This window comes from Callithrix jacchus, chromosome 7 (genome assembly GCF_049354715.1).
Source record: "Callithrix jacchus isolate 240 chromosome 7, calJac240_pri, whole genome shotgun sequence".
Lineage (NCBI taxonomy): Eukaryota > Metazoa > Chordata > Mammalia > Primates > Cebidae > Callithrix > Callithrix jacchus.
In genome coordinates, this window is record NC_133508.1 from 106,967,501 (window position 1) to 106,993,431 (window position 25,931).

At 34.6% G+C, this 25,931-nt stretch overlaps 1 protein-coding gene across 30 annotated transcripts in view; it reads left to right on the forward strand.

Annotated features, from left to right (window-relative positions):
- The window catches only part of LRRC7 (leucine rich repeat containing 7), a 597,290-nt gene that overhangs the window by 169,396 nt on the left and 401,963 nt on the right, over positions 1-25,931 (forward strand). For 4 of the 30 annotated variants that reach the window (XM_035251845.3, XM_078332215.1, XM_078332225.1 and 1 more), the window contains exon 3: positions 1,833-1,909. The exons of the other annotated variants lie outside the window; for them this stretch is intronic. In XM_035251845.3, the coding sequence (XP_035107736.3) occupies position 1,909 (1 nt within the window). In that variant the 5' untranslated portion in view covers positions 1,833-1,908. The remainder of the gene's footprint in view (positions 1-1,832; positions 1,910-25,931) is intronic. 30 annotated transcript variants of the gene reach the window in all.

Sequence of the window (25,931 nt, forward strand, 5' to 3'; positions counted from 1 at the left end):
GGCAGAAATCAGTAGAAGGGTGGTCCTAGTGTGGGAGCAACATGAACAAAGATGAAGTGGGGCCCAGGGTGGGGAAAGATTCCACCAGGTGTTTCAATCTTCCTGGTCCATAAAGTACGTATTGTGGGTACATTACCGTTGTGGGTAATGTCAGGGGCAGAGAATCACTTTTTAACTTGAATGCCAAGGTTAGGAATCTGATTTTTTTTTTATTCTGTGGACACTGGCAAGACTAGAACGAGCATTTTACCACATTAAAAGAGTAATTTCTATTTCATTTTAATAATGTATTTATAATCAGGAAATTATTTCTGCACACAATTGGCTAAGCTTTGTTGGTTCTATGACTATGCATTTTTTGTCAATAAAGAATTGTATCAGCTGGGTGCAGTGGCTCACACCTGTAATCCCAGCACTTTGGGATGCTGAGCCATGCAGATCAGAAGGTCAGGAGATTGAGCCCACATGGTGAAACCCCACCCACCTCTACTAAAATACAAAAAAAAAAAAAAAATTAGCCAGGCATGTAGTCCCAGCTACTCAGGGAGCTGAGGCAGAGGAATTGCTTCAATCTAGGAGACAGAGGTTGCAGTGAACCAAGGTCATGCCACTGCACTCCAGTCTGGCTACAGAGCAAGACTCTGTCTTAAAAAAAAAAGAATTGTACCAATTAAACATAATCTTCAGCATTTTACCTGCTATTTATATATTGTCACTGTAGTTTTAGTTTCCAAAACATCCTTTAGAGTTTCAAATTCAAGAAAAGATGTTAGTATCTAAGTCATACTGTGTAAAAATGGCTTGTTTAAGAAGATCTTGAAGTTTTTGGGTTTTTTTATTTCCTTTTTAAGTTTTTAATAAAAGCATTGCACTAAGTAATAATGATAATTAAGACTCCATCTTTGACTCTTAAGACATACCAGGCCCTGCCTGACTCTGGACATGAACTAGATACTTTTCTGTCCCACTGATAAATGGAAATTCCCTATAGTCCTGACTTATACATTTAATGATTATATAAAGAGTCTTGGGTTTTATAGAGGTGGATATAAAGATTTTATCTTGAGTATTCAAATTAATAAATTTAAAGTACATTTTCTTATTTATTTTCCATATCAACCATGGGATAATAAATGTATAGACTGCAAATTGCAACACCAAGTTAATGTGTATATCTCCATCAGTCTCATGCAAGTCACTTTTCTAAAATACACTTAATTACAAATGCATTTGGGTATTTCGGGCTCAGTTATTTAATTATACTGAATACATTAAGCTATGACTATACGCACGCGTAATAACAATGTCCAAGCACTTAGTTTTGTTTTAATGACCACTGGGAATTACCAAATCAGTGTTTAAGATATAATAGCAAGAATATAAAATTATTCCTTCAGAATAATTAGAGGAGAAGACAACTCTAACCTGTATGAATCTAAATTATGAATTTTTAAAAATTTTTTGTAATTTTCTAGACAAGAAAAAAATGCATTTTACATTTATTATTTAGTTATCAGAAATAAAATAGGCAAGAAGGAAAAGCACTATGCAAAGTATTTTTGCTTAACGGTATCAAAGTATTGCTTTAAGAAAGAATGTTGGACAACAGTATCACTCTTTTATTCCACCCTGGATTTATATACCTACAGCTCTAATGTTTAGTGGTAGTGTTTATGAAATTATTCTTATAGGATATGTAACCTGACAATTAGGAAAGCATTTGATTAAGCTCTTCACATTCCATTCTTACTTATTATGTTCATTTAGATGCATTTGTCAATTTATAATTGCAGTTAATTAAAATTTTTTAAATTTTCTTTTTTTTTTTAAAGGAGCCCGCTACATGAAAAAAAATGCAAGTCAAAGTGGTCACAACCTAGAAGTCTGCAGAGACAGGAATAACTAGCAAGTAGATACTGTTATTTTACTATGCTTGAGTATATAGAATTCAATAGTGTTATGGGAATTTTACTCTAAATGACCAAATAGTCTTGTAATTTTAAATTTATACTTAGCAGTTTTCATGTTAACCTATATCACATCAGGAAAATAATTAGGAAGCAACAAAGTAACTACAAATCTTAGGAAACTCCTTTTCTGTCAGTAATAAAATTCCATTCATAGGAAACGTGAACTTAATTATTGTATCCTCTCTCAGATCTTAATTTTAGAGCCCCTAATTCAATACTTATTCCATCATAAAAAGAGTAAATGATTTGCCCTATGTCTTGTGACATATTTATCCACTATGTAAATGCATTGATTCCTCTCATAAGCCATTAATAATTATTATATAATAATGCTTTTAAGAAATAAAGTGAAATTATATTCCTTTTTGAAGGTTACATTTCAAAAATTCAAGGTGATATCAAATGAAATCTAGGCACAAAGCAGGAGCTTTGCATTTATCAGTATTTTCTGACATTTTCAAGAAATGAAATTGGAGGTTCAATGATAAAAGCATGCAATGTTTAGATAAATGGATAAAAAATGAACTTAAGAATGTGGGAAAAGTAAATAAGATTATTTGAATAGCTAGGAGAATCTTTGAAAATCTCATTGCTCCATATTAAAGTGGTCAGAGTTGATTCTTTCTCCACAAATGTATTTTAAAGATTGTAATAGAATCAGAAAATATTAAAGCTGAAAGGATTTTAGAAAGTATTTACATGAATATTTCATTGGTATGGAGAAGGGAACTAAGTTTACAATTAAAAATGGATTTTACATGTATATCTACATATATACATACTTTTTTTCGAGATAGAACTTAATACAGCTAGTTCTTAATTTAATAGGACTTATTCAGTAGTAAGGATGATCAAAATATACATTTGAACAAAAATGATGGCAGTATCCATAATCAAAATAGTGGTCATAAATGTTTTATAATTAAATATTTATAGTAGTAGATTTTTCTATAACCACAGAAAATGTGTAAAATTGTGTTTCAAATGCTTAACATTACAGATTCCAAAAGCATTATATAAACCAACAGAAGTTTCTTCCTTTTCACTCTTCTCTGACAGCTTTATGAATGACAGGTCATGAATGATAAATACGTCTCAGATAAATTCTACAAAATATTTATACAATTGGAACCACACATTTTGATAAGAAGAATACTAAGCAATGACGCAATAGAAATGAAAAACATTTTTATAATGAAAATTATTAGCTTTTAGTGTATTTGGTTTATAAAATTAGACTCTTTATCTGAGATTGCCATAAAGTGATACATGCTTATCCTATGAGGGGGTGGAAAGGAAACACCTTCAGAATTCAAAGTTCAGTTGGGCCAACTTCATGCTGAAGGAGGGGAAATTGTAAAACTGCATTTATTGATACCTTGGTAATAGCCGATATCAGTTTTAGCTCAGAAGGAACTCTAGAAGGCCATAATTAAAAATATTTGTAGAATTTAAAAACAGGATTAAGAGGAAGGGAAGGGGAAGGAAAGATAGAAAGAAAGAGGAAGGAAGGAAAGAAGGTAGGAAGGAAGAAGGAAAGAGCGAGCTGGGCATGGTAGCTCACACCTGTAATCCCAGAACTTTGGGAGGCTGAGGTGGGTGGATCACAAAGTCAGGGGTTCGAGACCAGCCTGACCAACATGGTGAAACCCCATCTCTACTTAAAAAGAGAAAAATTAGCTGGGTGTGGTGGCGCACACCTGTAGTCCCATCTACTTAGGAGACTGAGGCAGGAGAATTGCTCGAAACCAGGGAGGCAGAGGTTATGGTGATCCGATAGCATGCCATTGCCCTCTAGCCTGGGCAACAGAGTGAAACTCTGTCTCAAAAAAAAAAAAAAGAAAGAAGGAAGGGAAGGGAGAAAAGGAGGGAGGAAGGGAGGAAGGAAGGAGAGAGAGAGAGAGAAAAGAAAGTAGAGAAAGAAAGGAAAAGAGAGGGACAGAGGGAAGGAGGAAAGAAGGAAGGAAAGGGAGAGAGGGAGGGAGGAGGAAGGAAGGAGGGAAGGAAGGAAGGAAAGGGAGAGAGGGAGGGAGGAGGAGGAAGGAAGGAAAGGGAGAGAGGGAGGGAGGAGGAGGAAGGAAGGAGGGAAGGAAGAAAGAAAGGAAAGGAAAGGAGAAAGGGAGGGAGGAGGAAGGATGGGAAGGAAGGAAGGAAGAAAGACAGGCTGGCTGGCTTGGTAGCAGGATGAGACTAGTGTGCAGGGAGGGAGTTTGGTGCTGGGAGACAAAGAAATCAATGGCTTGTAGTAAGCCAGGCTCAGGAATGTGGTTGCAGTAGAGACAAAGAAGAAGAACTTGATTTGAAAGAAATATCTTCTTTACCAAGTTCCATAGGAACTTGGTTTGTGATCCCATTATTTGAGACCTGAAACACTAAAAGAATAGCGGTTAACTTCAATAGAGGATATTAAAATGGTAACTTTGGTTTGGAACTTGACATTTGTCCTCCTGCATGGCAAAATAAGGGATGATCACAGGGATGGTGGAAATACAGAACTGGAGCTCTGGGATTGGATGAAGATGGGTTGATCTATTTGAATAGAGATGGTGATTGAAGTTGCCAGAATTTTGTCAGGCAAAAAACGTGTGCTGAGTGAAAGGAAACATTGCCACAGGTAGAATTTTTAGGATCATCAGTGTTCAACCACCAAAATTCTGTTTGAAGAAAGAGAAATTAGCCACAGAAACTGAAAGTTAGAAATAAGAGGAAAACTGATTTCCAGTGTCCTTGTTTTGTTTTTAAAAGAAACCAAAGAGGCAGAGAGATTCAAAGAGGTCAACAGTGTTAAATGCACCTGAAAATTTTAGGAGGAGACTGATCGAGGGAGAAAAAGCTTTTGGATATTACAATTACACAGTGATTAGGAACCCCAACAGAGCTAATCCAACTTTGGATGCCAAATGGTTTTTTGAATCCTCTTCAACATCTTTATTCTTTATCTCCTTCCTTTATCAATCCCAAAGATTCATTTATGTTTTTCAGATTTATCTATGGGTGGTTTTATTGTTGTAAATCACATTTACTTATTCTCAAAATATCATTCAGAATATCATTGTTATAAACACTTTAACTCTCCCCATAATTTGAATAGCAAATTCAATTTAATGTATATTAAAGAAGTGTTAGTATTGAGTAATCCCATCAAATATGCATGACTTATTATTATTTCCACCTAATAATCTCAAAAGTAATTTCCCACATTAGACTGACAAATATTATATTTGCCTCAGAAATAATTTCAGTTAGTACTTGGCACAAAGTAGATACTCATAAGTAATGTATGAATGAATGAATGAATGAATCAGTGCTTGCTCTCTTTAGATCATTTTGACATTCTTTTTGTTTTTAAGTACTCCCATATCATCTACTTGCAGAAAATACACTCTGAATTATCTATCTTGTAATCCTTAAACAAATAAGACTAAGAAGAAAATGAGATTATATAACACTTTCATGTGTGATCTTCCACCTGATTCTCATTAGTGCTATTTTTATTTTTCTTGACCTAGCATTATAGACTTAATTTTTATAATTGTAATCAGAGCATAATAACCACTAAATCTTTTTAAACTTTTTTGTTTAGAAAGAGATTATCCCTAAATCTTTGTATTGCATTATTTCTTTTTCTGTCTACAGTAAAAAATGACTTTATTGTTTTATTTCAGGTTATATAAATAATTCATGCTTATTGTAAAAATTTCAAATATAAAGTATAACGAAGAATGTAAAAATCACTTTTAAAATCACTCAAAGAATAACTACAATTAACGTTTACATTCTTTATGGGTTAATCATTTTATCATTATAAACTGTTGCTTTTTATCTCTAATAATGCATTTTGCTCTAAAAATTCACTCTTTGTGTTTTTAGCACAAACACTGCCAGCTCACATTTGGTTAATATTTGCATGTTTTTTCTTTGTGCAGCCTTCTTTCAACCTTCTGTTTCTTATATTTATGACCTCTTGTAAGCATCTTATAGTAGCCTTTATTTTAAAATTCTAATCTGATAGTATTGATATTTACTTGGATTATATAGTCTATTTACATTTATATTTATTAAAGTAAACTTGGGATTGTCTCTGTCATGTTACTATTTACTTTTTCTTTGACTCACCCACTTATATTTTTTTCTCTCTTTTATTGATTTCTTTTGGATTTTAAAATTAAAGATATACTTATTGTTATTCCATTTTTAATTTATTAATTTATTAAATATACATTCTTATACTGTTTTTATAGTGGTTGCTCTAGGGATTTTCCATTCATCCTCAACTTTTTACAGTCTAACATAAATAGTTACTACTAACAATTCCCTGATATTGCTAGAATCTTAGAAAATCTTAACTCCATCCTGTGCCATTAATAAGACATTTTTCACAGTTTTTTAAGGATTACTTTGAACATTTCTATTACTGTTTATATAGTCAATATCCACTTATATTTACTTGCACATTTACTTTTCCATTGTCATTCATTTCTTCTGCATAGCTGTGTTTCCAACTGAAAAAGTCATTTTAGGATTTCTTTTAGTGCTGGTGTGCTGGAAATAAACTTTCTGTTTTTATTTCTCTGAAAATTCTTGTATCTGTGTTTCTAAACTTTAGCTGGTTATAGAATTTCTTTCAGCACCAAAAATTTCTATCCATTGTCTTCTAGCTTTCATCCTTTCTGTTAGGAACAGTCATTAATCTTATTGTTGCTCCTTTGATAGTTGTTGGTTATATTTTTAAATTTTTTTTACATATGATAAAATACTCAACATAAAAGTTACCATCTAACCACTTTTAAGTTCAGTAGCATTAACTACATTCAGAGTGTTTTGCAGCCATTACCACCATCCATCTCCAGAACTCTTCAGAATAATCACGGAAACTTTTACATGTCGACTAGTATACACTAATGTATCCTTTCTTTTCTTTTTCTCAGAATTCTTTTTATTTGAAAAAACACAGACTTTATTTTTACAGCAGTGTTAGGTTCATTGCAAAAATTGAGCAGAAAGTACACAGATTTCCCATTCACCACCTAACCCCACACATTTACAGGCTCCCCCACTATCGACATCCCACATAAGAGTGCTATATTCGTTACAATCAATGAACGTGCACTACCATATAGTTATCACTCAAAGTCTGTAGTTTAAATTAGGATTCACTCCTGGTGTTGTATATTCTATGGGTTTTGACAAACATATAATGACTTTTATCCACCATTGTAATATAATACAGAATAATTTCAGTGCCCTAAAAATCCTCTGTGCTCCATCTCCCCTAATCTCTGGCACCCACTGATTTTTTTACTGTCTCCATAACTTTGTCATCTCCAGGATGTCATATAATTGGAATCAAACAGCGTGTGGTTTTTTTCAGATTGGCCCTTTCACTTAGTGATATGCATTTAGGTTTTCTTCATGTCCTTTCATTGACTCGTTTCTCTTTAGCACTGAATAATATGCAATTATACAATATACCACAATTTACTTATTCATTCATAAAGTATTCACTTTAATGGCTGCATTCGATTTTATATCTGGATAATTTTTACTCAAAAAATCCCTTAATTAGGGATAATTTACTATTCTGTTTTCAATTTTTTGCCCTGTAAAATAATGGTATATAAGCCAACTTAAATCTACCCTTATTTACTTACCCTATGTTTCCCAAGGATACATATTAACTTAGGTACAGACTTGTTGAGAAACAGGTACTTTAAGAAAATTATTATTTTAAAAAGTATTTTGTACAAAAATATACATAAAATACAATTTCCCATTTAACCTTTTTTATCTGTATAGTTCACTGCCATAAAGTACATTCACACTGTCATGTAAAAAAATCATCTTTAATATTAATGGGTAACAGCTCATATGATTCAAAAATCAAATGCTTCTAAATCATAAACTGAAAATAGTCTCTCCCAACTCTATCCCCAGCCAATTTCCCTCTCTAGAGACAAGTAACTGGCATTACCAGCTTCTTATATAAATTTCCATAAATATTTTTCACATACATAAGCCTATGTACACACATATATATATTTTCTCCTTTTCCATAGAAATTGTAGCATATTTAGACACTATTCAATGCCTTTTTTTGCTTAATAAAAAATTTGGAGATAATTTCATATGTGCTCACAAAAAACTTTCTGATTTTATTTTTTGAGAGCTCCTTAGTGTCATACATTGTATTGATTTATTTCATAACCAGTCTTTTGTAATTGTGAGCATAGGTGCTCTAAATGAGCATATACAAGACTATTTTCCATCTATGTAAGCATATCTAGAAGAAATAAAATTGCTATATACAATGGTATGCCTTTTTGTAATTTTGGTAGATTTTATAAAATTGTCCTGCACAGAGCTTCTTCCAATTTTTTCCCATTATCCATAATGTAGTGAATAAGACTTTCTAAATTTAATACATGGATAATGCACTCAAAAGCTGTGATGGTTTACATGTCCACAGGATTATATATTTCAATATCCTTTGCCCAGATTGATACCCAGAAGTCTGCTGTGATCACTTTTCTCATTCAGTCACTCATAAAGTAATGTCTGAATTACTTCAAGTTTCATTTTTCTATTAGAGAGATTCAGAATTGTTTCATATGTGTATTAGTCATATGCTCTTCTATAAATTGTATATGGATATTCTTTGCCTGTTTTTTTAGTGTTGGCTTTTGCTTATCACTTTGTAACTACTCTTTGTATGCAATATATAGCATACACAGTATATACCATACTCTTTGTATGTGATATATACAATACATATACTCTTTGTATGTGATATATATGCATTTTCTCTCAAATGCATTGCGAATATTTTCCCTAGCTAAGAATTTGATTTTTATGTTAGTTTTTACCATTTTTATTTTTTTAAAAGGCGTATAACATAAATGACATCTTTTGTTTTTATAATGGGATTAACTATTTAATTATATGTAGTTCTTCTACATGTAATTTACATTGCTATTTAATTCTCTGGAAGCAGTTACAGAATTCTTATAGATTATAATGACAGGATGTCTGTCTTCCTAAATTATTTAATTATTTTTATTTTGACTCACCTGTGATTGTGAAAAAGTTCACTTTTACAATTAGGGAACATTTAAAGTCTGCTATGAAATGCATAGATGACTACATATTTTTCACACAGCTATCCTGAAAATGTTATTTCCTAGATAAGAGATGTCAATAAATGGAAAGCAGTATAACTTCATTTGAGACTTAGCATATTAAGAGAAAAATGTTGTCTCAAAATATCAAAACTGGGAAAAGCATACAGCTGATTTTTTATCATTCTGACAGTAAATAAGTTGCCAGAAGTCCTCCTGAGTTCTTTCTTGGTTTCCTTTGTGTTTTACTGGACAGCTGCCATAAATTATTAGTAAGAGAATTTGGAAATTAAAACTTCCATTTTCATGACTATTCATTTCATGTGATATTTAGAGACCCTTCTATTTACAAGTTATGGTAGGGGAAAGCGTACCTTTGTGCTTTCGGATTTTTACAACAAAATGCCATAGACTGTGTGACTTATAAACAATGAAAGTTTATTTCTTACAGTTCTGGAGGCTGAGAAGTTCAAGATCAAAGTACCAGCAGATTCAGTGTCTAACGAGGGCCCCTTCTTCATCAGCAACCGTGCTCTCACTGTAACCTCACATTGTAGAAGGAGCAAGGGAGTCTCTGGGGTCTTTTTTATAAGGATATTGATCCCATTTATGAGAGCTCTGCCCTCATGACTTCAACACCTCCCAAGGGCCTCTCCTTCTGATACTTTAATTTGGAGGTTAAAATTTCAACATATGAATTTTGGAGATGAAAGCATTCCATTCATTGCAAGTAGGCCTCGAGGCTAGCACAGACATAGAAGTCATGGAAGCAGTAGAGCCTAGTGGTTGAAACCACATGTTCTAGAGTTGAATTGTCTAGTTTAAAATCTAGTACTGCCATCTATGCCTGTTTAAAATTGAGCACATTACTTTATCTTTCATTGCTTCTTTTTCCTCATCTGTAAAAAACAAAAAGGATATAATTATACTCATCTCTTAATACTGTCTAAGTGTTGGGCAGCAAACAAAACTGATAAAACTTGTGCCTTTTAGGAGAATCGCTTGAACCCAGGAGGTGGAGGGTGCAGTGAGCCAAGATCATGCTACTGCATGCCAGCCTGGGCTACAGAGCGAGACTCTATCAAAAAAAAAAATGTGCCTTTGTGAATGAGGGATTTGGGGCTATTCATATGAAATATAAATGTGAGAGCAGTTTGAGAATTGGATTAGAATAGGAAGGAACAGGACACATGGCACATAATATGCAATAAACATTGCTTGTAATAATTATTTGAGAATCAAGAAATGTAAATTAAATTAGACAAACTTATTTCAAAAGAAAATATAAACCTATTTTGAACATTTTTGGGAAAAAGTTCTTACAATTTGTAAGGAAGAATAAAATATAAAATTATACAAAAAATTGACAAATTTACGCTTTTTTAATGCTAGGATTTATTTATTCAACTAATGTTTATTGAGCATCTGTTACCTGCTGAGTACTATACTAGGTGCTGGGAATCTAACAGAAAATAAAACAGATGAAATTCACAACCCCATAAGAGCTTGTGTTTTATGCAAGGGGAAGATAGTTTAGGGCTAGGAATTTGGAAAGATGAATCTTGACGCCATGTGAGAAATTGATTGGAACAAAGAGGAAATGTAGAAATCAGTCAAGAAGGTTGTTTCTCTTTTGAGTTAAGAAGTCACAGAGACATACTTGTAGGTGGTAGAGAAACTCCAAAAAAATTATACAATTGTGTGGTTATTGAATTTTTGTAAATAAAATTATTTCAGTTGTACCACAGGAACTTGCTATTTTAGAATAATTCCTTTTCACTGTTACCGTAAATAGACATTTATTTGGTTGATATATTTAGTTTTCTTAGTTGTTTACACTAACGCTGTAACCATTATCCTAGAGAAAGATGGAATAGCAGAAAAGAGTAAAATTCACATGTATCGAGTCATTTCTGTGTAGTCAAAATACATTTTTGTACACATTTTCTCACTTAGCCTTCATGTTATCTCTATAAGAAATATGAGAAACTGAGGTGCAGAGAAGTTATGTAAGTAACTTTTTTAGTTACCTTGGTTACTAAAGGGAAAACCAATATTGCAGTGTATTTCTATATGACTTGAAGGACCATTCTATTTCTACTTTATTGCCTGGAGGAAAGAGTTTGTTTGAGAGAAACTGGAAGAAGAAACTATCATAAAATTTTATCACCATAAAAAAACTCTATAGAGTTAAAGGCTTATTAGATAGAAATGTAGTCTCCTTATGAAAACAACAATGAAACAATGACAATAGTTGTATTGATGTCATTAAATATGGCACCTCTGGTCATAGTGTAAAGGGTAGGTTGATGGAAATCATGGCAGAAGGTAGGGAGAATGGCTACCAGGAACAGTCATAGGATATCCAGGTAGCAATACTAAGTGGGTAAGTGGGTTTCTGAAATGAAGTACAGAGTTCTGAGCTAAAGATGTGGATTCAGATTTTACCATGAAGATGGGCACTAAAGCCAAGGGTATAAATTAGGTTGCCTAAGAAAAGGAAAAAATCAAGATAAGAAGAGAACAGAGAGCAAACCTTGGCTTTAAACTTCTTTAAAATTTGAAGGTATATGAGGGCCGGAGCCAATTATGTCCACAGAAGAAAAAAGTCTTAATGCCAAGAAAAATAACAGAATTAAATCAAAAACTGCAAAGAAAAGAAAATCTAAGCTTATAGAATCTGATGGTTAAGATATTTTCGGGACATTCAGGAGAACTCTATAACCATGGAGTTTAAGCTGTTAAGTGTATCTTAGGTTGGATTCCTTGGAAACAGACTCCAAGGTAAAAATTTGTGTGCAGAAGAGTTATTGGGTGGTTCTGGTTCTGGGTAAAGAGAGAATTTGAACTACAGTGAGGTTGCAACATAGGACTCAATGGAGCCTAAGGGTACCACTGGAGCTGAGAAAGCCCTTCAGTATTATATCAAAGTGAGGCAAGGAATCTGGGCTTTCAAACCAGCATTAGTCATTGGAGGGATGTATCTGGGATGAGGTAATTCCCTTTAGTCAAGGGCAGAGCCCTGAGAGGGATGCACCTGTGAGTCTATAGTGGCCAACCTTCTGGCAACTGGGAGAATGAATGATTCCATCCTGCAAGGGAAGCACCTCACAGCTTCCCAGGAGAGTGAAGAAAATGAATGTGAAAAGTGCTTTGTTGTAAGGGGTTTTTAAAATTGTAGCCACTAATTCTGTCTTCCAAATTTTCCCCACCACCATCTTTTTGCCAATCCTACTCCTTTACTTACAGATTTTCTTCTCAGAGAGCTACTTCTTTTACTTATGTGTCCTGCAACTAAGTAGCTGTCTTTTCTTTCACTGTTTCACTGAGTTGTTACTAGTACCATAGGAGACAATACAAGTCTAAGTGGATTCCTATAGCCACTCCCATTAATACTTATCTGCAAAATTACCATACTTTACAGAATTGCTTTTTCTAGGTCGATTTTCACTAGAAAGGAGGCTTTCTGTGTGCGCTCTAAATTAAGGAATTTAGAAACTATAAACCAAGACTTATGTGTCATTTGAATTCTCTGACTATATGAAAGAGTCTGGTTTTACATATTTTCTGTGGAACTTTACATTTCCTTTGAAGACACTAAATAAACAGGATACAATTATAACTATGAAATCTTACCATAATCTTATGTTCATAAATATAGAAAAAGATTAAATAAAAGCTGTTAATCATTTTGGCAAAAACTAATTTATGGAAGCTCTGCGTGTGAGGATGGTGTAAAAATAGTTCCCAGGGGGGATTTGAATTAACATTAACTTATATCATCATGTCAGCCATTTTTATCACCCTGTACCTTTCCATTCCCTGCAGGTGCTTAATACAATATCCAGATGTTTCTGGCAGTCACCTGAGATGTGTATTTACTGGCAGTTTTATTACTTTTTTCAACATATATACTGCCATGTTTATATTTCTCTTTTTAAAGTATTGATAGAAGAGTTTAAGTTGTGTTGGTGACAGGTTTTTTGGAAAATACAAACTTCTAGTTTATTAAATTCCATTTAACCAACAACAGCCCGTACTCACACCCTCCCCCTTTAAAAAAAAATGGGAATCGTGTAACATCTTTACTGAGATCTAACTAGAAACTGTTTGAAATGGGCAGATTTGTTCTTGCTTTGAAAATACCATATAAACACCAAAAAAAGTCAGTCACATCTGTCAAATTGCCTGGAGAATGTATTTAACAAGGAAGGAAGCTACATTAAAGGCCATAAAATATGCAGCAAGGGAAAAAAGGATAAAGCCATCCTGCAGTTCATTGGCTTCACCTACTGTGCAGTGTACTTCTTGTGAACAAGACAGATTAGGAAGTTATTTCTACATCAAAATATCTGCCATTGTGAAGAGGAAGAAAATGGAAAAAGAAAAGGGGACTCCAAATCCTAGCTCTTTCCATGATCGTGAAGGAAATGTGGAAATGAATTGCATTTTCTTTCATTTTATGGAATTGAATCAACTTTTCCTAATAGAGAATAAAACTTATTTGCAATAAAGGAAGCTTCAACTTCATTTATACTGTTACCCATTTGGCAATTGAAATAAGTGAACTTAAAGTTTTACAGCTAAGCCAAAAGGAAAAGGAATAAATTGCCGAAGAGTATGCACATAAACTGGATAATGGTGATAGTATTGTATTAATCCATTCTTACATTGTAATAAAGACATACCTGAGACTGGGTAATTTATTAAGGAAAGAGCTTTAACTGGCTCACAGTTCAGCATGGCTGGGGAGGCCTCAGAAATCTTAATCATAGCAGAAGGGAAGCAAACATGTCCGTCTTCACATGGCAGCAGTAAGGAGAAGTGCTGAACAAAAGAGGAAATCCCTTTATAAAACCATCAGATGAGGCCAGGCGTGGTGGCTCACACCTGTAATCCCAGCACTTTGGGAGGCTGAGGTAGACAGATCACCTGAGGTTGGGAGTTCAAGACTTGCCTGACCAAAATGGAGAAACCCCGTCTCTACTAAAAATACAAAAATTAGTGGGGCATTGTGGCACATGCCTATAATCCCAACTACTTAGGAGACTAAAGCAGGGGAATCATTTGAAGCCAGGAGGCAGAGGTTGCAGTGAGCCAAGATCACACCTGGGCAAGAAAAGTGAAACTCTGTTTCAAAAAACAAATTAGATCTCTTGAGAACTCACTCACTATCACAAGAGCAGCATATGGGAGTAACTGCCCCATTATTCCATTACCTCCCTCTAGGTCCCTTCCAAAACACATAGGGATTATGGTAACTAAGTCCAAAATGAGATTTGGGTGGGGACACAGTCAAACCATATCATTCCACCCCTGGCCTCTCCCAAATCTCATGTCCTCACAATTCAAAACTCAATCATTCCTTTACAACAGTCCCCCAAGGTCTTTACTCATTCCAGCAATAACTCAGAAGTCCAAGTCCAAAGTCTCATCTCAGACAAGGCAAATCGCTTCCATCTATGAGCCTGTAAATCAAAAACAAGTTTGTTACCTCCTAGAAAAAATGGGAGTACAGGTATTTTGTAAATTCCAAATGGGATAAATTGGCCAAAATAAAGGGACCACAGGCCCCATTCAAGTCCAAAATCAAGCAGGGCAGTCAAATCTTTTTTTTTTTTTTAATTATACTTTAAGAGGTACATGTGTAGATCATACAAGATTGTTACATCAGTATACAGGTGCCATGGTGGTTTGCTGCATCCATCCCCCATCATCTACATTAGGTATTTCTCCCCAGTCTTATCCCTACCCAATTCTCCCACCCCCTGCTATCCCTCACTAGTCCCCCAAGCTTTAAGGTTGTCAAACCTTAAAGCTCCAAAAGCATCACCTTTGACTCTATGTCTCACATCCAGGTCACACTGATGCAAGAGGCAGGTTACCATAATCTAGGACAGCTTTGCCCCTGTGGCTTTTCAGCGTATAGCTCCACTCCTGGCTGCTTTTATGGGCTAGGATTCAGTGCCTGTGGCTTTTCTATTCACACCGTACAAGCTGTCAGTGGATCTACCATTCTGTGGTCTGGAGGACAGTGGCCCACTTCTCACAGATCTACTAGGCAGTGTGCCCCAGTGGGGACTCTGTGGGGGGCTCCAACCCCTCATTTCCCTTCTGCACTGTTCTAGCAGAGGTTCTCTATGAGGGCTCTGCCCCTGCAGCACAATTCTGCCTAGACATCCAGACCTTTTCGGACATCCTCTGAAATCTAGGTGGAGGTTCCCAAACCTTAATTCTTGACTTCTATACAACCACAGGCCCAATAACACATGGGAGCTGCCAAGGCTTGGAGCTTGCACCTTCTATAGCAATGGTCCAAGCTGTACCTTGTCCCCTTTTAGTCAAGGCTAGAGTGGCTGGGACACAGGGCACCAAGTCCTGAGGCTGCACACAGCAGAGGATGCCCTTGACCTGACCCAAGAAACCGTTTTTTCCTCCTAGTCCTCTAGGCCTGTGATGGAAAGGGTTACCATGATGGATTCTGACATCCCTGGAGACATTTTCCCCATTTTCTTGATGATTCAGCTTGGCATTTGGCTTCTGGTTACTTATGTAAATTTCTGTCATGGGCATTAATGTCTTTCCAGAAAATGGATTTTTCTTTTTTACTGCATTGTCAGTCTGCAAATTTTTTAAACTTTTATGCTCTGCTTCCTCTGGAATACTTTGCTCCAGAGAAATTTCTTTCACTAGATACCCTAAATCATCCCTCTCAAGTTCAAAGTTTCACATATCTCAAGGGCAGGGGCAAAATGCTACCAGTCTCTTTGCTTAGCAAGAGTGACTTTTACTCCTGTTCCCAAGTTCTTCATCTCCATTTAAGCCCACTTCAGCCTGGGCTTTGTTGTCCATATCACTATCAACATTTTGGTCAAAGACATTCAAGTTTCTAGGAAGCTCCAAACATTCCCACATCTTCCTGTCTTCTGAGCCCTCCAAGTCTCTAGGAAGTTCCAAACTTTTCCACATTTTCCTATCTTCTTCTGAACCCTTCAAACTGTTCCAATGTCTGCCTGTTACCAGTTCCAAAGTTACTTCCACATTTTCAGGTGTCTTTATACCAGTGCTCCACTACGTGGTACTAATTGACTGTTAACAGTCTGTTCTCACACTGCTAATAAAGACGTACCTGAGACTGGTAATATATAAAGGAAAGAGTTTTCATTGACTCACAATTCAGGGCTTGGGAAGCCTCAGAAAACTTACAATCATGGCAGATGGGGAATCAAACCGATTTCTCTTCACATGGTGCCAGCAAAAAGTGCCAAATAAAAGGGGGAAAGTTCCTCATTCAAACCAGAGGATCTCATGAGAACTTACTCACTATTATAAGAACAGCAGCATGGGGAAATTGCCCCCATGATTTAATTACTTCCCACTGGGTTCCTCCCACAATATGTGGGGATTATAGGAACTACAATTCAAGATAAGATTTGGGTGGAGATACAGCCAAACCTTATCAAGTACAAACTTACTATTGTTTTACCAAATGTGGAAGAAACACAAGAGAATGTGCTTTTTTGGAGGATGCTAACAGGAAATAAACTGTTCCTAACTTAGCCCTATGAAAAAGAGAATGATAAATGTATTTAGACATCGTCTTCAAGAGTAGCTTTTTGTTTGGATTGTACATTTGAAAGGTGTTCATATTGCTATTGCAGAACAAATTGAAAAAACATTATCTCGGACAAAATGTTCAATGTCCAACTTGTTGAAAGGGGTCTCCCTCTATGGATGTTAGCAAATCTGTGCAAGGATTCTCTATTGATGCATTTTGAAAGCAGGAGAATATCATTAGGTGTTCTGGGCTGTTTATAAGGATTTATGAAATAGGAGGTACACTATTACAAGATCTTGCTTATTAGTAGTAAGACGTTATTTGGAACTTCCAAGTAAAATATGAAAATGTCCTCTCTACTGTCCCTAAGTTTTCTCTTTATAGAACCAAAAATAACATGCTTATTGCTAATAGGTAAGATATTAAAAACACTAGACAAAGTGTTTTTGCTTGATTTATTTTATACCAATGGAACTATTATTTGAGCCATTTAGTGTCTAGAAAATGAAATGAAATAGGAAAACAGTCTCAGTTAAAACACTATTATATGTTATGAAAGTAATTCCAATTTAATAGCAATATTTGGCTAGTTTTAAAAATACTGACTTTATTTAAAAAGTCTGGAAGATAACATCAAGAAAAAGCTAAGTATTTTTTAAAATAAACAAAACATATACTACTAGGGCAAAGAAAGACTTTTTAAAATGTCGTTTAGAATTTTTTAAAGTTGGATAGTTTTAATACAAGCTAATGGAAAATAGGAAAAAATACATAGAGCTAATTGTTCAAAATAAGATGCATCCTGTTATGACTGAAATATGCAGTCACTGAGAAATTGCAAAAGCTCTGGTCAAGTTAAAAAAAACAATTCCCTGAAAACTTAGAAATAAGGGATGCAATTTTTTTCTCAAGTTCACAGAACTTTAAAAGATCATTTTTTTTTAAGACCAGTGTGTTAACATTCTGTTGCAAAGGATGTTTTTTTTTTTAAGTTTCACATTGACAAGCAGGGACAATAATCTAGAAAGATTAGATTCAAGTAAACATAATAATAAAGTCCGATATTGAAGAAAATAGAATTCTTTAATGCTCAATTGTGCTTAATATATACTTGCAATATTTTGATTCTAAATATTGACAAAATGAAGAGCTGATCTGTCTCCTTTTTATAAACAAAAATATTTTAGTTTCCTTGAACTAAAAATTAAATGTGAATGAAGACTGGGCTGCAGCTGACACACTTTTTTGAAGATACTTCCATAGAGTGAACTACTTTAACACCTTAGATATGAAGCATATTTATGGTTAATAGGGTTTCCATACATTCCTGAGAAAGTAGGAATTAACCAATGGCCAAGGAATTGATCCAGATGCTCTTTGCTAGCCAAATGTGATAGGGACACCTAATTCCTGGAAGAGATTCAGTATAAAAAGAAATCTAGATGTGTTTCTGCCAAAAAGACAGTTTAAGAAAAAATATGTAGAACATGTATTTTCTTATCTATTTAAGACATTATAGAGTTAGAGAATCACAAAAATAAGGATCAATGTACTCAATTTATAGATGAGGACATGTGAAAAAAGATACTTTGACTCAGATGATGTGGCTACTTAATGGCAAAATTGAGACTAGAATTCACTTCTCTTGACTCTTAATCCAAAGCTCTTTAATGGAATTCTGGCAAGATTCCTGATGATACTTGATGTTTCCTGTAAGACATTACAATTAAGCTTATAATTGGTCCTTGTTTCACTTCTCTGTGAATACGACTTTCTTCAGATTATATGAAATGGCATATTATTCACCCAGGGACAGAGAAGAGAGTGTAAAATTAAATCAGTGAAGTAATTTTATTTTAGTCCTCCAGGAAAGGAGGAAAATGACATGATTTGATTATTTGTTATATTCAACTCATGTTTCCTCATTTGCATTAACTGAGTACCTGATTTATCTTTGTTAGCTACAAGTGACTCTCAATTTATTTTTTATTTCGGTTCTGAAGAATGCTAAAATAAAATTGTTGTAAATTGAGGCCTCTCCTGTTGTAACATCAATTTCCCCTGAATTTTGGTGTTATATGTCATGCCCGACATAGCTCTTCTTTAAACTATCAAACCATTTTTTGCTAACACTAAAAACCTCTTACACTTATTTCTCCACACTGCACCTGTTTTTATGCAGAAAACAGTGCCTTTGCTAAAACTGTCATTTTGTTCAAAGGCATTTGGCTTTCTGTATCAGATTATGCATCTGTATTAGCAAAAGTTTTCCATCTCAGAAATTATTTGATCATACTTTCTTTTTATTGTTAATTGTACCGATCGCCTGCCAACCAACACAGGTAGAGGTAGTGTCTACTGAATAACCCTATTGTAGTTTTCAGGTGATAATAAATAAGAGTTTGAATTGATGAGGTGGTTCTCTTTTTTTTTTTTTTGTAGTAAGAAACATCCCAAAAGTTGGAACTGCACTTAAAATGACATAAATAGCAAAAGATTAAGGTTGGGATTGTCACATACATTTATCAGCAATCCATGCTTCTGTGTAACTTTTTTTTTTTTTGCTTTATCTTAGTTTTTTAAAATCTTATTACTAAAGCAAAACACAGATATTATAGAAAAGTTAAAAAATATGCATAGTCAAAATAAAGAAAATTTAAAGCATCCATATGCCATCATAGATAATCCCTATTAAACTTCAGTTACCTCTATCTGAACCCTTACAGACACATACACATAGCGTTGACCCGTGAGAAGGGATAATTCTGAATATGCAATTTGTTCACCTTTTTTTAGTCTTAGAAATATATAGCAAATATTTTTTAATAAATATAATCATTTTTAATTTAAAAATTATAATACAGTACGTGAGTTTTGCATGACCATTATTTCTGGATGAATAAGAGGTATATGAACCAGTGAATTAATATAAATAATAGAAACATCTTATCATTATCTATAATATCATTTTAATGGCTATATAGTATATCATTCTAAGTGCATTCTCTATTTGTTTGACCAGTTCTCTAAGGCTATATCTTAAGTTCTTCTAAATTTTCTTTGCTTTTATAAATGATTATGCATGACTTTATACATATTTAACTCTGGATAGATTTTTAAGGGTAGAATTATTCTTCAAGTAAAATTTCTGAAAAACAGCTTTGAATTCCTCTAATTTCTTTACTTCCTATTCTTGTTGGTAATTTGGTTTTATGCTCTGGATATTTTTTATTCCAGTTTTAGTGGACTATAGACAAAATAACTGATAAATGCTTTTTTATGTTGTATAGATAAATAGGATGTTTATCCAATGGCAATATACAATAAACATCATGAGAACAATAAAGTTTCTAGATTTTTCAGAAACTACTATATCTATAAAAAAAGACTGTTAAAATAGCACCTATGTAGTCTTTACCTAGTCACCAATTGCCAACATTGAGCCACATTAGCTTTATGTAAGTTGCAGACATTATGATACTTCCTCTTTAAATATTTCATGTTACCTCTCCTAAATTAAGGACAGTCTTTTCTATAACCACCATTATCAGCTGGTTTTCTATAATAACATCAGGCTTATGAAAATTTACAATAATTCCATAATAATATTTAATATATAATCCACATTTAAATTTCCTTAGTTGTCCCACAAATGTGTTTTATGGCTGTTTTGTTTTTAATCTAATCAGTGTTCATGCTACAGTAGTTTCTCTGCATTTCTTCAATTTGTTTGTTTTCATAACATTGACTTTTTAAAAAGTCTTCTCTAGTCATCTTTTAAAAGGTCCCATATACTAGATTTGTTAATCATTTTTTCATATTGTATATAGATTATCCTGTTGGCCAAGATAACCAGATTGTTGGTGCTGTATGCTTCTTATTCTGTCACATCAGAAGGCATATTATATCAATTTCCCCCACAACTGGTGATACTGAATTTGACCACTTAGTTGAAGTGATGCTAAATTCTCCCATAGTACATTTCCCCCTTTGTAATTAGTAAATAATGTGTGGGTTTTGAAAGTGTTTGAATACCCTGACTCTAGCAACTTTTTCACCCAATAGTTATAACATCCATTGACAGTCCTTGACTGAATTCTCATTAGGGACTGCAAAATAGACATATCCTATCATCATCTTTCTACATGGTATTAGCATTCTTTCAAGAAGCTTCCTTTTTATTCCCTGCCTCTCTCTTTCTCTCCCTCACTCCCTTCCCTTCCCTATCTCTCTCACCCCCTTCTTTACAAAGCTTCCTTTTCAGTCTCTCTTGGGACCTCTCTCTCTCACTCCATACATCACCCCACCCCTCATCACTATCGGCTCATGAATTTATTTTTAATTCAAGGATTTTTAAAATTTAATAAAGAAATAGAAATTTAATTGTAAGTCTAGCTTGCTTTGGCTGGTTAAAATGCTCAAAATTGTGGTGCTAAGAAAAATGGATACATTTGGTAACATTAGCATAGTTTATTTTTTAATAATTTTGATGCTTTCCTACAAGTCTAACAATAACATGTTGAAATCAATTTCTCTTTCCAAAAGTAATATTTGAAATTTAAGAGATTAAGCAATACGGAAAATGTATTATACAGTGTTCTTTTTGAATTCTCTTAAGATTTGACTACTTTTTCTGACCAATTCACTAAGAATAGAAAATTATTGATTTATTCAGTAAACCAAGAATATTTAAAATTTTAATACATGCTAAGTCATTTGGCTATACCTCCCCTCTTAGAAAACAAGAAATATTATTTATAATTACTACTTTTCTATTTTTAGCTTTTTACACAAATAAAATTACTTAGTGATTTCTTCAGACTTTAATAGAATGTAATAGTATTTGAATGACAGTGAGACATTTTTATCATCAAAAGCAGGTTTTCAAAAATAATTTATCAGTGTGTGGGAATAAGTTATGAAATGATTCTCTTTTTGAGGAACAAAACATCTTCTGAGAGATAAAAATTTTTACCTGGAAATGTGTCGTGAATAAATACAATTTTTATAGTTAAGCCATCACCGATTTGAATATGAATTCACTTAATCATGGCTTTGAGACTTTGTCGCCTTAGCTGTAGAAAGGGGACCAGGCTGCAGATTCTTTCTTCCTCTTGAGACTCACAGTAGACTCTTGTCTATTTAATGTAGCCATTGTGATTATTATCACCACCATCATTATTTTTGCATTGCCTTTGATATTATCAGCCTTCAGATTAATTTGGGACAATAAAGTTGTAAACAAAGGTTCTGAAAGTATGAGCCTTTTATAGAAAGGAGTTAAAGATGACCTTTTTGTATTGGTTTTTACATTGTGTACTTCTTCATAGTTAGCTCAAAGCCTGCCAGTGCCAAACTCAAATTCTTACATATCTCATTGGTTTACATATAGCCCAAATTATTATATTTTTAGCTACTTAGAGCCTGCCTGCTTTATATGCTTTACAAAACTTCACTCAACATCCACTAGCCAGAGATAAGACAAACTGTTTGATATGGTTTAGATGTGTCCCCACTGAAATCTCATCTCAAATTATAGCTCCCATAAACCTCACGTGTTGTGAGAGGAACCCACTGGTAGGTAATCAAATCATAGGGACGGTTTTACCCATGCTGTTCTCATGATAGTGAGTAAGTCTCACAAGATCTGATGGTTTTGTAAAGGGCAGTTCCCCTGCACATGCTCTCTTGCCTGCCACCATGTAAGACTTGCCTTTGCTCTTCCTTCACCTTCTGCCATGATTGTGAGGCCTACCTAGCCATGTGGAACTGCAAGTCCATTAAATCTCTTTTTCTTTATAAATTACACAGTCTCAGGTATTTCTTCATAGCAATATGAAAAATGGACTAGTACACCTTGTGATTATTTGATGCTACCCTTCATAGCTTTGACCCCACATGGCTGCTGAGTGACATCTCTGGACATATAAGCCAATTCCCTGCTTTCCCAGTGTTTCCTTGCCCTAGTTTTCTTCCGTGTAGTGATCCCATGCTACTGTCTCTGGAAGGTCTTCCAATGTTAGACACTTCCCAGAACTCTTGCAAACCTGTCCTAGTGCCACCTAATAAAGATTGTTGTACAATACTGCCATCTTGTGGTTGTGTCTTATCCTTGATTAGCCCTGAAATCCTTGAACTCACCACAGCCTCATACCAGAGTTTTGGATCAAAGACCAAAAAGCTGAGAATCTTTTAATAAATATTAGGGCTGGACTTTACTCTTTTGCTTTGTAAGACAAGAGGTGAAGAAAAGGATGGGCTTTGGTCTACATTTATTTCACAACCTCATCCTAGGGAATTTGATTGTGAGCTCTATTGCATTTGTCAAATAAAGAATCCAACTCTTTGGAAGAAATAGTCTTTTTATTCCAAAGGATGACACATCTTGTCTGGGCTTACTGAGATCGGTTTTAAGTGTCAAATGAAGGCTGAATCGCTTAAGGAAGACCATCTATGTCTCACTGAGACCACCAAAAGGACCATGTACCGAGTTCTAATAAGTAATGTTGCATTGATTACTTCACTCAGTTTTATTTAGAAGGAACCTTCTTTTATTGGGAAGGTAACTGGAATGATAGAGCTGGTAATTGGCAGAGCTGAGATTTGCAACCTAACCCTATCATTTCATAAGCCATGGTCTTGCCCTCTCATCATTCTGCTTACCTGCACCAGAGCTGGTACTGATCTACATCTAAGTATTTCACAGGACCTCTGAAGATGAAACAAATCTATTTTTAAAATATTTTTTCTGCATCTTTTTACTCCTTTCTTTGTTTCTCTATTGTCAATTCATCAAGTATCTTATAAAATTGAAACTTGAACTTTTTTAAAATAAAAATCCTACTTTTAGAAAAATTGCCTTTGTGTGTTTTTCTTATTACATAAAGTGTTAATCAGTAGGCTGCTGTTAGAGCCCGTTGCTTAGGGAGACTGAATAGTTCCCCTTTGAGAGTGAGAAAAAGGAAAGATTATTTTTATCCAAAAACAACATACTGGGGTTCTGTTCCTTGTAAAAGCAAGGCCCCCCAGGGAGAGTTTATGTGAGATAAATAAGACACAGAGCTAAACTGCTTTATTTAATAAACTATCAAGAATTACAAATTTGAGTCTTGGCAGATGGAGAAGAAAAAAACTTAAGTGGACCCTGGAGACAGAAAAAAAGTAGATAGGAAGGAGCAAGTTCTTGAAGGGCTCTTTAGAGCTTGGAAACAAAAAGCACCTAGAAAAAGATGGCCAAGTGAGAAATCCCTTCAAGAGGAAAATCGGACTATCATTATGCCAAAAGTAGAAGCTTTTAGGTTACCGGGTATAATACAAAATTCCTGTACTGAACATTAAAAAGGGTTTGAGAGGCTTGACTTAAAGCAAGTTAGCAGTAGCTGGTCACTATGGTAACCAGAGGTAAACAATGCTGATGGGAAAGAACACGTTAAGATTAGGTTGAGCCTATATATAAAGGACACTGGGAAAGAAAATCAAGTTGCTTTTTCCATATATTCTTCTCTGACTTAGAAAAGCAAAGATAGAGGGGGGATAGGAACTAGCTAGTAAATATCATAATATAAACCTTATAGTTTTTCCTGGCCTTGCTAGGGGCTAGCAGAAGGCCAGCCAAGCTAAGGGCAAAGACAATAATTAAATATATTAGTCACAGAGAGGGCAGCAATAGGGCTTTACAGCTGGTCCCCTGTAAGCCCAGGAATGTAGAAGAAATGCTTCCTACCCACGAAGGATCAGAATGGCTTGAGGCTATCTTTCTACTACTGCCAAGCCTGCTTAGCAGCTGTAGGCTGATTTAAACCGTGCAGTCTCAGAATGAATACAACATCAAAGAGCACAAGATTGCAATAAGATTGGGAACGTACTTTTACAAAGTTAATTGATTTGACTGTAGGCCTTTGTGTTCTTTTTTTTCAGTTGCTCCAAATAGGATTTACATTTATATTATCAAAGGAAAAGTGAGCTGTTTACTGGTTAACTGGACAATTTACTGGTTAATTGTGCTAGGTAATTTACATCTCATTTAATTTAATGAGGAGCTAGTTACTGAAGACATAAAGTCATATTTTGCCAAAAACAAGTATAATTTGTGTACAATGGTAGCTACAAATCTGAATTTCAAGATGTCAATCACCACAGAAGAAACTGTCTGCTGATTTATGTGATTAGACAAAGAATTATCATGAAGCAAACTGAATGCACTTGACAAGTTTACAGTAAAAAAGGTCTTCTGTTAGAACCTGGTTTTATAACTATCCAACGTTTGCAGATATGAGCAGCATCAGCAACAGAACACTAATAAGGAGAACTAAATGGAGGAAATATGCAATGAGAAGTTAGAGGTTCTGTTATAAGATTGGTCAGATTTCTAAATAGAAGGAAAAAAGTACAATGATTTATGATGGCTCTACAGATCATGAATGGCTGGATGAGTCTTCCAAGGCTGCCATAACGAAACAAAAACTGGCTGGCTTAAACAACAAAAATTAATTTCCTCACAGTTCTGGAGGCTGAAAGTTCAAGAACAATGTGCTAGCAGGGTTAGTATCTCCTGAAGCCTCTCTCCATGTTTGCAGATGGCTCCTTTCTTGCTGTGTCCTCATGGGACCTTTTCTCTGTGTGTACACATCCCTAGTGTTCTTTTTCCCTCTGCTTATAAGTACACCAACCCTTTCAGATTGGGACCCCAACTTTGTGACCTCTCTACAGGCTCTGGTAAAAGAAAAACTTCAACTGAATTAAATTTAAAGTTTAATTGAGCAATGAAGAATTAACAAATTGGGCAGCCCCCGGAATTACAGCAGATTCAGGGAGACTCCAGCACAGCCACGTGGTAGAAGATTTATGGACAGCAAAAGGAAAGCCAGTTACAGAAAACAGAGGTGAGGTACAGAAACAACTGGATTGATTACAGCTCTGCATCTGCCTTATTCAAACGGGGTTCCAGCAGTTGGCAAATGTGATTGACCAAAACTCAGCAATTGGCACAGGTGTGTGCTACGTTCGGTTTACATCTTCACTTGTTACAATCCATGGTGTACAGAAAAACCCTTAGGCTGAACTTAAATATGTAAGGAGGCAGCTTTAAGCTAAACTTGATTTAATAGCCCTATCTCCAAATACTGTCACATTGGGAATTAGGGATTCAACATATGAATTTGGGGGAAACATAAGTCAGTCCATAACAACAGTCAATGCCCTAAACAGAACAGACTAATGGAAGTATTCATTTATAAACATATGCAATATTTATTGGATAAATAATGAATATTTATTAAGTATCCATTA